Source organism: Leptodactylus fuscus, chromosome 2 (assembly GCF_031893055.1).
Source record: "Leptodactylus fuscus isolate aLepFus1 chromosome 2, aLepFus1.hap2, whole genome shotgun sequence".
Taxonomy (NCBI): Eukaryota; Metazoa; Chordata; class Amphibia; order Anura; family Leptodactylidae; genus Leptodactylus; species Leptodactylus fuscus.
The window spans coordinates 267,162,647-267,175,636 of record NC_134266.1 but is presented as its reverse complement, the minus strand read 5'-3'; the positions used below and the strand labels follow the sequence as shown (position 1 = coordinate 267,175,636).

General features: G+C 46.7%; 1 protein-coding gene and 1 pseudogene across 1 annotated transcript; both read left to right on the top strand.

Moving 5' to 3' along the window:
• Positions 1 to 136: 136 nt before the first annotated feature.
• On the top strand, positions 137 to 11,342 carry LOC142196039 (transmembrane protein 126A-like). Its single transcript, XM_075266224.1, has 5 exons — positions 137 to 229; positions 5,277 to 5,398; positions 7,340 to 7,533; positions 7,825 to 7,939; positions 10,084 to 11,342. The coding sequence occupies exons 2-5, from the start codon at positions 5,316 to 5,318 to the stop codon at positions 10,277 to 10,279; spliced, it is 588 nt and encodes a 195-aa protein (XP_075122325.1). The 5' UTR covers positions 137 to 229; positions 5,277 to 5,315; the 3' UTR covers positions 10,280 to 11,342.
• On the top strand, positions 2,517 to 2,643 carry LOC142196428 (U2 spliceosomal RNA; annotated as a pseudogene).
• Positions 11,343 to 12,990: the final 1,648 nt, after the last annotated feature.

The window sequence follows — 12,990 nt, the reverse complement described above, 5'->3', positions numbered from 1 at the left end:
GGGCAGGATCACACATGGCTGCAGGGGGCGCTGCTGACCTCTCTCCTGTCATCACACACAGCACAGGTCATGCCAGGTGCACTCACACCAGTGCACGGGCTGCAGCCGAGCCTGGTCCGGGGCGTCTGCGCGCTCACGTGACGCCGCTCGCTCGCTCACGTGACGGGCAAGATGGCTGCGCCCAGGGAGGCACGGGGGTGAAGGTGAAGAGCGGAGGATCGCTGTGCAGGTGAGGCTGTGGGGGGTGGCCTGCTTTACGGCAGTGACGTACTGTATAAGTAGTATAGGAGATAGCAAATATTCTATAGTGATTGCTCAATGAACGTCATGTAACGTGACTGTGTCTTACATATATATATATATATATATATATATATATATATATATATATATATAAATATATATATATATATATATATATATATATATATATATACCTACCATTGCATCTACTTCTGCTTTGGTCCCATCCATATCTCAGTATAGTGCCCCTATGTTGGCACACAGTATGTCCCTGCAGTATACAGTCCCCCTCCTATGTGTGTCCCTGCAGTATACAGTCCACCTCCTATGTATGTCCCTGCAGTATACAGTCCCCCTCCTATGTGTGTCCCTGCAGTATACAGTCCACCTCCTATGTATGTCCCTGCAGTATACAGTCCCCCTCCTATGTGTGTCCCTGCAGTATACAGTCCCCTCCTATGTGTGTCCCTGCAGTATACAGTCCCCCTCCTATGTGTGTCCCTGCAGTATACAGTCCCCCTCCTATGTATGTCCCTGCAGTATACAGTCCCCCTCCTATGTGTGTCCCTGCAGTATACAGTCCCCTCCTATGTGTGTCCCTGCAGTATACAGTCCCCCTCCTATGTATGTCCCTGCAGTATACAGTCCCCCTCCTATGTATGTCCCCGCAGTATAACATCCCCTTCCTGGTGTGTCTGTATTGTACACAGTGTAATGCCCCTATAGTGTCACACAGTATACAGTCCCTCTTCAGCTGTCCCCACCGTATAATAGAAACCCAAACAAATATTCCAAACCTAACTGTAGATACTGGAAATCGCACAAAACGCCATTCCGCACAGTGTACAAAGGCAGAAGTAGATGGCAAGTGTAGTGAGTGTTACAGGCCCAATCACTGCACAGTGTACAGAGCCGTTTTCTTCAGTCTCCTTACACTAGCCAGAGAACAGCTGACCAGTGCCCCAACAATCTTATATTAAAGGGATTCTACCATTAAAAACCTTTTTTTTCTCATTGACACGACTGAATAGCCCTAAGAAAGACTATTCTTCTCCTACCTTTAGACGTCTTCTCCGCGCCGCCGTTCAGTTAAAATCCCGTTTTTCGCCGGTATGCAAAAGAGTTCTCACGCAGCACTGGGGGCCGGCCACAAGAAAATGGCCACTTACACAGTATTGTAAGCAGACATTTTCTTGTGGCCGGCAGGCATGCACAGTTGGCTTTGCCCGAGGCATAGAAGTTTGAAGCCGACCCCAGGAAGAAGACGTGTGAAGACCTCGTTCCTGAAGAAGATGGAGACGGCGCTGGAGAGTTCTCTTGCAGCATTGGGGATGCCCATAGTGCTGTTTGAGCGCCGGGGCGCGCTCCCAGCGCTGCGAGAGAACTCATTTGCATTTAGAAGACATCTAAAGGTAGGAGAAGAATAGCCTTTCTTAAAGGGATCCTATCACTCAGACACAATTTTTTTCTAGGTACCACGTCGGAATAGCCTTAAGAAAAGCTATTCGTCTCCTACCGTTCATCGTCTTCTTCACATCGCCGTTTGCCTACAATCTCAGTTTTTCTCAGTATGCAAATTAGCTCTCTCACAGCACTGGGGGCGGGCCCCAGCGCTCAAATAGCACTGGGGGGCATCACCAATGCTGTGAGAGAACTCTCTCCAGCACCACCTCCATCTTCGTCAGCAGTGTCCTCTTCAGCCTCTTCTTCCAGAGGTGGCTTCTGACTTCTAGGCCTCGGGCTTTGGGCAGAGCAGACTGCGCATGCCCACAGGCCACAAGAAAATGGCCACTTGCTCAGTATTTTAAGCGGCCTTTTTCTTGTGGCCTGTGAGCAGGCGCAGCCTGCCCTGTCCAAGGCCCGAGGCTTAGAAGTTACAAAGCCGCCGCTGGAAGAAGAGGATGAAGAGGAAGCTGCTAACCAAGATAGAGGCGGCGCTGGAGAGAGTTCTCTTGCAGCATTGGGGAAGCCCCCAGTGCTGTCTGAATGCTGGGGCCCGCCCCCAGTGCTGCCAGAGAGCTAATTTGCATACCGAGAAAAAACGGGATTGTAGGCGAATGGTGACGCGGAGAAGACGATGAAATGTAGGAGACAAATAGCCTTTCTTAAGGCTATTCCGATGTGGTACCTAGAAAAAATTGTGTCTGAGTGATAGGATCCCTTTAAGGCTATTCCGTCATGTCAACGAGAAAAAAAAAACAGTTTTTAATGGTAGAATCCCTTTAATGACGTATCCCAAGGATAGTTCATTAATATTATAACTTGCATAATCCTCTGCTTCTCGGCCTTTTGGCTAAGATCAAGTGTAGTATCTGTTCTTATCAGAAGTAGCTAGTAGGCGAAACTGCTGGAGATTGCGGTCCGCTAGGCCGGTCACAGCAGGAGTATGCCGAAAACTATGGAGATCTGAACGGAGAACCACTTGAGGCGTTGTCGATGGGGGACGTGGTTAGTACGCCGGCTCCGCCAGTGGAGGAGATGGACCCACTGCAGGGGGCTGGCAGAACGCCACAGACGCTGTCGACACGACCACCAAGGGGGACAGGACGCTCCCTTGGGGATCTTAGCTGAAGGTCGGTGAAGCGCTCGAAGGTCTCTGGTGTCATGCCCTGGGGGTTGAGTGGCCCCCAGGGTGCCTTAAGTCACTGGGCGTGGGAAACCCACTGATTTAGGCACTATTGCGTGGCACTAGATTACACCATTTGAGCACCCCACTCCTTAATGCCTGGTTTAGCAGCATTGGAGTAATTTTTATAGATCCGGCGGTAAACCGGGCTCTGATGGGCACTTTACCACTTGTTTAGTGTTTTTCTCACGTTTTGTCTCTCACTCTGTCACCTTTTTTGTGTGTCGACGAAGGGATGCTGTACCCTTTTGGGACGCTTCCTGACGGTGTCTGGGGATGAGGCCTGTAATGGGTCTCTCCCCTCTGTCAGTTGACCTGTCCTGGGGAACCAGGGCAGGCGCAGACCTCTTTGCCTGAGCCAAGGAGTATCTCTGGTGGTGGCAGCCCGGAGAGAAACTTGGCGACTGGTAATCCTGAGTACCCCTGGTGGTGGCAGCCCGGGGGGAAAACGGATGTTGGTAGGGCCATCCTGCTCCGGCAGATGGCCCTTTCGGATACTCGACCCCACTCGGTTACCTTTTGGTCCTTGTGGGGAAGAGTTTGAGTCAGGAACCTCTCTCCCCTTCAGGGGAAGGGTGCGTTTTTTGGCGAGCATCCTGGGCACGTTTTTTTTAGTGTGGCACCCACACTTTTTTCGTGCACTTGGTGTTTTGATTGGCACAGACGGAGACCTTCGATAAAAAAAAAAAATCCTCTGCCTCCGGGCGCGGATGAGTTGGAGTGAGGACAGGACACTTCCCAGGACAGTGGGACAGGACCTGGATATGGGACTGTCCCTCTGAATCCAGGGCATTTGGGAGGTATGTATACATGTGCGCACACACAGAGAAATAGATGTAAATCTTTATAAATGGGATATGGCCTTTCACCCCTGCTCATCCTGAAAATTAAGGGGTGCTATGTCCCTGGCTGACCAGTCTGGACCCTATGTCCACCCCATCTCCAGAGGTCCCTAAAGGGGTTGTCCCACTATAGAAACGTATTGCCTATCTACAGGACAAGGGACCACTGAGACCCCTGGCAATCAGGAGAAGGGGGATCCACAGGTTCCTTTGAATACTTCAAGTGAATGGAGCAGTGGTGCACATATGTCCAGCACTGAATTCACTTCTATGGGACTGCAGGGATAGCAATATGTAGTCTCATAGAGAATCGGCCTTACATTTGTGCCAGTCCCCACAGGACCAGTGATGATGTCATCACTCACAAGCCTTTTCATGTCTTTGCCTAATTTAGGTGTCAGGTCTGGGGTTGGAATTAATTGTGGGATCTGATCAGAGGGGGTCAGGATTTAGGTGTTTGATCTGGGGTTAGAGTTAATTTAGCAGATCTGGGGGGCAATCTTGATTTTGGTATTTGGTCTGTGGTCAGAATTCATTTTGGGGTCTGTATTTTGGAGTTTGATTTAGAATTATTTTCGGGGTCTGCATTTATTTAGATGGTATATGAGTCTGTATTTATTTAGGAGTCTGGGGTCTGAATTTATATTTGGGTTAGAATTAATTTAGGGGTGTCTTTGTTTTGGGGTTTGATCTTTATAAACTCAACACAGGACACAGATTTCAGTATAGCTCTCTGGTCCTGTCACTCAGGGAAGGGAGGAGGGAAATGAGGGCGTATCAGAGCAGTGTGGAACAATAGAGCCGCCCCCAGTGCGCCACACTGCTCTGATACGCCCTCCTTTCTTCAGGAGTGACAGAACCAGAGAGCTATACTGAAATCTCACCATGTTCCGTGTTCTCAAGTTTGTGCCAGTGTAGGGCATAGTAGTTTGGAGCAATGGAGCAGGTCCTCGGTGCTCCAGCCTGTTCATTTGCATATTGGGTTGGGGGGGATATCGTCACTACATAAGCAGAGGACCACCATTTAGGTGTGTGGAGTCTTATTAAACCATGAGCGCTCCACTGTGCAAAGGAACATGGGAAGAATATGCAAATCTGACTTCCATGATGTAATTAGGAAGTCAGTGCCTCAGTCATGCACACCAATAGAGGGCGCTCACTGAGGATGTGCAAGTCTGTCTTCCATGATGTAATTAGGAAGACAGAGTCTCAGTCAAGCAATCCAATAGAGGGCACTCCCTTTAACATCATGCCTTTGTTTGCAATTTTGTTGGGATTTTACCAGGTAGTCCCTCAGCCAAGGACAGCTGTTTCGATGTTATTGCATCTCGTCAAGGACTGACCTGGCGGAGGTGAGATAGACTTGCACATCCTCAGTGAGCGCCCTCTATTGGTCTGCATGACTGAGGCACTGACTTCCTAATTACATCATGGAAGTCAGATTTGCATATTCTTCCCATGTTCATTTGCATATTGTGAAATACGGTGGCAAGAATGGCTGCCAGTAACATCCTCCTGCCTCTGCAGCGTTGGCTTGATGCATTGATCTGTGACGTATATTACAGGTTTACAGCACGTGACAGTCGGCAGATCACACCTCAGCCATGATGGGACTGGTAAAGCATCAAGAAAGTGAGTTTGCAAAGATCCTACAAGAGAGATTCGCACAACTTCCTGCAATTGATCAGTGAGTATCAGGCCCTATATAATATGGGGTACATAGGGGGTTAATAATAATAAATTTTATTTATATAGCGCCAACATATTCCGCAGCGCTGTACAATTTGTAGGGTTCAGATACAGACAGATACAAAACAAAGAACGTCATTTCACACAATGGGACTGAGGGCCCTGCTCACAAGAGCTTACTATCTATGAGGTAGAGGGGGTGACACAAGAGGTAGCAGGGGCGGCATTGCTTATACAGTGTTCAGACAATTTTGTAATAAAGGTTGCAGCCATTACACAAACAAAGCTTTATGGGCCGTCACTAGTCGTGTCCTTTAACATGTGGATAGAGCATGGACAAATATGTTAGGCTGAAAAGGCATCAAGAAGGGTTTGCATTATGACATGTGATCGGCCTGTCTGATAAGATGTGTCTTTAGTTTGCGTTTGAAACTGTAGAAATTGGGAGTTAATCTGATTGTCCGGGGTAGAACATTCCAGAGAAGTGGTGCAGCTCGGGAGAAGTCTTGTATACGAGCGTGGGAGGTTCTGATAATAGAGGATGTAAGTGTTAGGTCATTGAGTGAGCGGAGAACACGGGTTGGGCGGTAGACAGAGATGAGGGAGGAAATGTAGGGAGGTGCGGCATTATGGAGAGCCTTGTGGAGGAGGGGGATAACTTTATATTTTATTCTATAATGAATAGGCAGCCAATGTAGTGACTGGCACAGACCAGAGGCATCGCTGTAGCGTCTAGCCTGATAGATGAGCCTGGCCGCTGCATTCAGAATAGATTGTAGAGGGGAGAGTTTAGTGAGGGGAAGACCGATTAGTAAGGAGTTACAGTAGTCAAGGCGAGAATGAATCAGAGAGACAATAAGTGTCTTTAGTGTATCTCTGGTGGGGTTGGTGGAGAAAAGGAAACGGCAATCTTGTCCACCCCACAAACAATAGTTGTGCCCTATCTAATGCAACAAACCCCATATGTAATAGTGTAACAGGCGATGCCATACCTTCAAAAGTGTTCAGTAAAAAGTAGAGGAAGACATTGGAGCAGACGTCTGCGCCAATGAATCACCAGGCTGGTCATGTAGAGCATCCGGCAGGTCAATATCAGGAGTGTGAGCGGCCCGGGGGTATCTGCGAGGTCAGGAGAAACTTCCGCAGACGCTAAGTGTTACTATAGAGAGGTATACCTAAACCGTGGGATACTGTACAGTCTAACATACATGTATATTGGGAGCTCTCCTGATGTATACCTACAGTGGAAGGCTTGTAAAAGGGTGACCTATCTTTAGGATGCGTACCCCTATAGGGGGTGTCATATGTGACCTCAAATAATCCGGTATAATAGGACGTACCACTATAGGGGGTGTCATAAGTAACCTGAAATAATACAGAATAATAGGACGTACCACTATAGGGGGTGTCATAACTGATCCAAAATAATGGGACGTACCACTATAGGGGGGATTCATAACTAACCTGAAATAATACAGAATAATAGAATGTACCACTATAGGGGGTGTCTTAAGTGACCTGAAATATTGGAGGATAATAGGACGTACCACTATAGGGGGTGTCATAACTGACCTCAAATAATACAGAATAATGGGACGTACCACTATAGGGCGTGTCATAACTGACCCGAAATAATACAGAATAAATGGACGTACCACTATAGGGGGTGTCATAACTGACCTCAAATAATACAGAATAATAGGACGTACCACTATAGGGTTTCATAACTGACCCAAAATAATACAGTATAACAGGACGTACCACTATACAGTAGGGGGTGTCATAACTGACCTGAAATAGTACAGAATAATAGGACGTACTACTATAGGGGGTATCAGTAATATTTCCTGAACTGATTGATAGGCAGTGTACAGATTGCCTATTATAGCGCCCTCTGCATGTCATATTGATATTTCCCCCTTTCTGTCCTGCCATGTAGGAAATATTTCCAGTATGGGAGCGCAATGATCGGTGTAAGCGCCGCCACTTCCGGACTGTTATATAACAGGGCGTTCAGACAAGTGATGAAGGTCAGACGGGGCTTCCTGATCTCCTCCCTCGTCGTCACCAGCCTCCCCATGTTCCAGACCACGCTGCTCTATCAGGTTGCTATACCTGGTGCCATCATGGCTGGTAAATCTTCAGACACATGTATAATGGCGGCTATACAGTAGCTCTGTATTGGGGATGTGTGGTTGGCAGGTTGCTTATTATCATGGATTAAAAGATTAGACGGAAACAGCGCCACTCATGTTGACTGGCAGTGATTGGTATTGCAGTTATGTCTCTTTTTCATTAGTGGAGCCTTTTCTGGACCAACCATTATACAAACGGTGTTTTGGTATGTTTTCGGGGAGCTATTTATTGGGTGCTCCTGATATAGTGCTGTATGTATAGTAATGGCTACTCTTCTATCCCCTACAGGTAAGATGAAGTGTTCCCTATGTAACACACTGCGCGGTACCTGCATTGGCGCCATCGTGGGGGGTCTGGGCTCTGCGTCCTTAGCTGCGTTAATGAGTACGCTGTATTTTCTCAAGTAAGTACGTCCATGAGCAAAGCCTAGTATTCACGTTCTCTGTAACTTAATACTTAAAGGGATCCTATCAGAAAAAGACATTTTTTTCTTAGTAACACGTAGGAATAGCTTTAAGAAAGTCTATTCTTCTCCTACCTTTCGTTGTCTTCTCTGCTCCGCCATTCCGTAGGAATCCCGGTTCTTGTCGGTATGCAAATTAGTTCTCTTGTAGCACTGGGGGTGTCTCCAATGCTGCCAGAGAACTCTCTCCAGCACCGCCTCCATCTTCGTCAGGAACGTCCTCTTCTTCCGGTGCAGGTTTGAGACTTCTAGGCCTCGGGCAGAGCAGACTGCGCATGCCCACAGGCCACGAGAAAATGGACGATGACAATGTTGTGTAAGCGGCCATTTTCTCGTGGCCTGAGGGCATGCGCAGTCTGCTCTGCCCAAGGCCTAGAAGTCTCAAACCTGTGCCAGAAGAAGAGGATTTAGAGGAAGTTCCAGAAGAAGATGGAGGTGTCACTGGAGAGTTCTCTGGCAGCATTGGGGACGCCCTCAGTGCTGTTTCAGCACTGGGGACCGCCCCCAGTGCTCCGAGAGAACTAATTTGCATACCAACAAGAATCGGGATTCCTAAGGAACGGTGGAGCAGGGAAGACAACGAAAGGTAGGAGAAGAATAGACTTTCCTAAGGCTATTCCGACGTGTTACTAGGCAAAGAATGTCTTTGTATGATAGGATCCCTTTAACCCCTTCCTGCCAGAGGCAGTTCTCGATTTTCGTTTCTGACACCTCTCCTTCCAAAGGTATTACTTTTGGATTTTTCCGTTCACAGTACCATAGGAGGGCTTAACATTTGCGGGATGAATTGTTCTTCATAGTGGCACCTTTTATTATTCTGTACTCGGAAGATGGAAAAAAATTCAGAATGGGGTGGAATTGGAGAAAAACTGCACCTGTGTTCTATGTTTCAGTATGATGGACCAGGCTTTTATCACCGTAGGATAACGCGTTTCAGGGTAAAATATATCCATCAGGTATACACCCCTTCATCAGATCTTGTAATACCAGCAGTCTTCAGGCTTACAGACCAACTCTGCAAACGCTGCTATTACAAGATCTGATGAAGGGGTGTATCCCTGCCGGATACATTTTACCCCGAAACGCGTTATCCTACAGTAATAAAAGCCTGGTCCAATCTATCTAAGGCGTCCCATTGCATTACTAAGGTTGAGTGTATCGTATCTCTGGGATTGGAAAGCCTTCTGCTCCATTTGCTAAATTACTGGAAATAAACTTACATATTTTTTATAAGTTTGTAGAGCGGGTGTTTTTGGACACTGGGATACCTAATGTGTGTGTGGTTCACAGTAATTTTTTACTTTTATATGTATTCTAGGGAAAGGGGGGGGGGATTCGAAACCCTTGTGGACTTACTATGAAAAGCACTGCAGAAAAAAACGCAAGCCATTGCCACGGCAGTTTCTTCTGCAGCTTTTTTGCTGCCGCCCACTACATGAGGCCTTAAAGGGATTGTCCAGAGAGTTTATATTACTTTACCTGATCCAACGGACCTTTGAGGATGGAGCAGGGGGTTCCGGCCTGGTCATACTCAGCCAGCCCTCAGCACTAGTAATCATGAGCAAAATCAGGGGAGGGGGATGGAAGTTTACTGCATCAGATACATTCAGCTAAACTTCCCAGACAACCCCTTTAACTGTATGATCAGTTCAATATAATAGTATGGAGTGGAATACTAAGGGGTTAAACTTGTAGTACGGTCTGTACCGTTCTGCTGGATCATCCAGCTTGCTTAAAGGGATTTTCTGGCCCCATATTGAGTTTTCTTACAAGGTCATCAGCATGTGATCTGTAGGGGTCTGACACCCAGACACTGCATAGATCGGTCTCCAGGTGTCACAAGTTGCTAGTGGACGGCTGCAGCATCTCTCCTAGGCAAGTATTAGAAGAGACGCTGCAGTTCACCAGAACCGCCACTGTACAGAGCGGTGTCACACTTCTGATACCGGAAGGCTAATCTATGCCGGGTCTGGGTGTCGGACCCCTGACAGATCACATACTGATGACCTATATACCATCTGACTTTATCTTGCACAATCTATGTCTCCCTACTCTTTCCCTAACCACATGCGTTAAATTCACAGGTACGATAAGCGGCCATTGCCACCTCAGGTCTTCCGTTTCTGCTTGGACATCTACAAGCCGGTACTGATGAGGATGAAGTATTTCTTCCTTTTCCAAACCGTTTTCTGCATGGCGGTCAGCGCTCGATATTACACGGTGTATGAGAAGATGCTGATGATGGCCCCACCGCGCCAGCAAGAGGGGCCGAAGGAATAATCCAAGGCTTTCATGTTTACTATCTTATCATTATAAATATAGATACATTTTTCATATTATACTTTTACATTTTATTTGCATTTCTGACGTACGGTTGTAGGCCATGCCAGGGTGAGGGCAAGGAAACAGGGTCAGGTCTGGTTAATGGAGTTTCTGATGCCAAAAGCGGGTGTGGAATGTAAAGGGTATGAACCTATAAAAGACAGATATACTTACTGAAAGCTTTATACGGAAGTTATGTGCTCTCCTCCAGAGCGCTGACCTCCTGTCTGCTTCTTTGCTGCACACAGTGTGTGTGTGTCTTAATTTGTTCTTAAACCATGGCAAACAAGTCAGAAAATAGAGAAAGTGGCCATTTGGGGGGGGGCACAAACAGCCATGCACAAAAAATGCAGCATTTTTGTATCAGAAAACCGGCTTGACCCAAATGTTCTCTGTATGAACAAAGTCAGAATAGCAAGGCAGTAAGGGTAGACAGGGTTTTTTGGTCAGGATTTGGAGGCCGTATCTGCCTCAAAATCCTGACCAAATCAATGGGAGACAGTCAGTTCTTTTTTTCTGGGAGCCATTTGTTCCGCCTCACGACATGCGCCTGAACACACTCCTTCCCGACTAGGCCCATTCATTTGGGCCTAATCACAGCGGAGTGCACTGCACCGGCATCCAGTCACAGCTACCCACATTTTGGTCCAGAACCTGAGGTGGCATCCACCTCAGGTTTCAGTCCCAAAAAAAACCCCCAGTGTGAACTTACCCTTAGACTTCCTGTACAAAGTTGTAGTTTTTATCCACAATTGCAGATGAAAGTACAGGCCCTACACTCAGCCGTAGTTTTTTGGTGGCCAAGTGTCCATCATATATTGTGTACTATATTTGCCTGCATTTGTGGCACACGCAAATGTAGAGGATCATACAAAAAATTTTTGTAGATGACATGCAGATGAGAATTTTTACTGTAAAAATCACTATGGTTATGTGCAAGGCCTTACTCTGAGATCTATGCGTCTTGAAACCAAGCAGCCTGCAGACTTGGACTTTTTGCAACTGATAGGTTGTTTTTAAACACGTGTTTTTGTTTTATTTTATTGCTACTATTGCAGCCAGGTCTTGCGTGTTATTCAATAGTAAAATATAAAAGCTCTATCATTGTATACTTTTTTTTTTCCAAAAAAATTTTGACAGTTTTTTTTTTTTTTTTTTTTTCTTGCCAGAGAAAGAAGATAAAAAGTGAATGTCCTATTAGGGACACTAATTCACTGTCCTACACATAGGGTTAAAGCATCCAATTACAGGGTCCCCAGTGAACAGGACAGGGGTCTGAAATTCCCCCTAGGATCTCCTTGTGAATGGATCACCAGTGCATGCATATTGGCACTCCATTCACTACTATGACAACATCCACATCCAAAGACATAAATGAGAGGCAGAAAAGTTGTGGCTGGTGCAGAATTTAGTCAAGCAAAATCATTCAGATTCTTGGGGGGGGGGGGGGGGACTCCCCTCAACTTCAGTGGGTTCCTTTGCTAGAAAAGGAACGCATTGATGTCAAAGGGAGGCTTTCTTTTCAGCACTGAAATTCCAAAATTCCTCACCATTTTCCTCCGTGGGAATGGACCCTTAAGACACAGGAACTTTTTAGCAAGGGAATATCCTTGATAAAAGATACATCCTATTGTCTAAAAAAAAATATAAATATATATATATATTGTAAATGTCTGCGGGTGCTAAATACGTGTAAGTGTCATTCTAACAGATGGAGATCCCACCAACCAGTCTTTAAAGGGATTCTACCACTAAACCAACATTTTTTCTATTTGCCACATCGGAATAGCCTAAAGAAAGACTATTCGTCTCCTACCTTGCTCAGTCGCTTCCAGCCCGCCATTCCGTAGAAATACCGGTTTGCAAATGAGTTCTTTCGCAGCAATGGGGGCGGGCCCCAGCGCTCAAACAGCAATGGGGCATCCCCATTGCTGCCAGAGAACTGTCTCCAGCGACACCTCCATCTTCAGATGCAACCGCCTCTTCTGTCTTCCATCTGGGTCAAACTGTGACGCCTGTGCAGTTGGCTCTGCTAATGAGACACAAGCAGAGTCGAGTGCACATGCCAGCCGGCGGCCATTTTTGGGATGCCACTCCTGTATTGAACTACAAGAGCATGAACAGCCTCCCAAAAATGGCCACCGGCCAGAGCTCTACTGGCGTCTCACTGGTAGAGCCAACTGCGCCGGAGTTGACCCAGACGGAAGACGATGAGAGAAGGGGAAGATGAAGCTGAAGATGGAGGCGTCGCTGGAGAGAGTTCTCTGGCCGCAATTGGTGCGAAATTACTCATTTGCATACCGGTAAAAAAACACTGTATTTTTACAGAACAGCGGGCCAGAGGCGACTGAGCAAGAGACGAATAGCCTTTCTTAAGGCTATTCCGACATGGTAAATAGAAAAAAAAAAAAAGTTATTTAGTGGTAGAATCCCTTTAATATAAATACATGTGTGTGGTCAGCAATACTCCTTCACTACCTCCAGGCAGGGCAAGGATTCCCGCTAGGAATATCCATTAGCCAAAATGGGTCTGTGTCTCCCACCCAGGAGAGCTTACACCAGGTTCACATTATCGTTTGGCTCTTTATCATTTAGGTGCACATGGGGACCTGAAAGATGGGGAGCCTGTCCGCAAAAAAAAGAAAAAAAAAGTCCATGATCCCAATTGG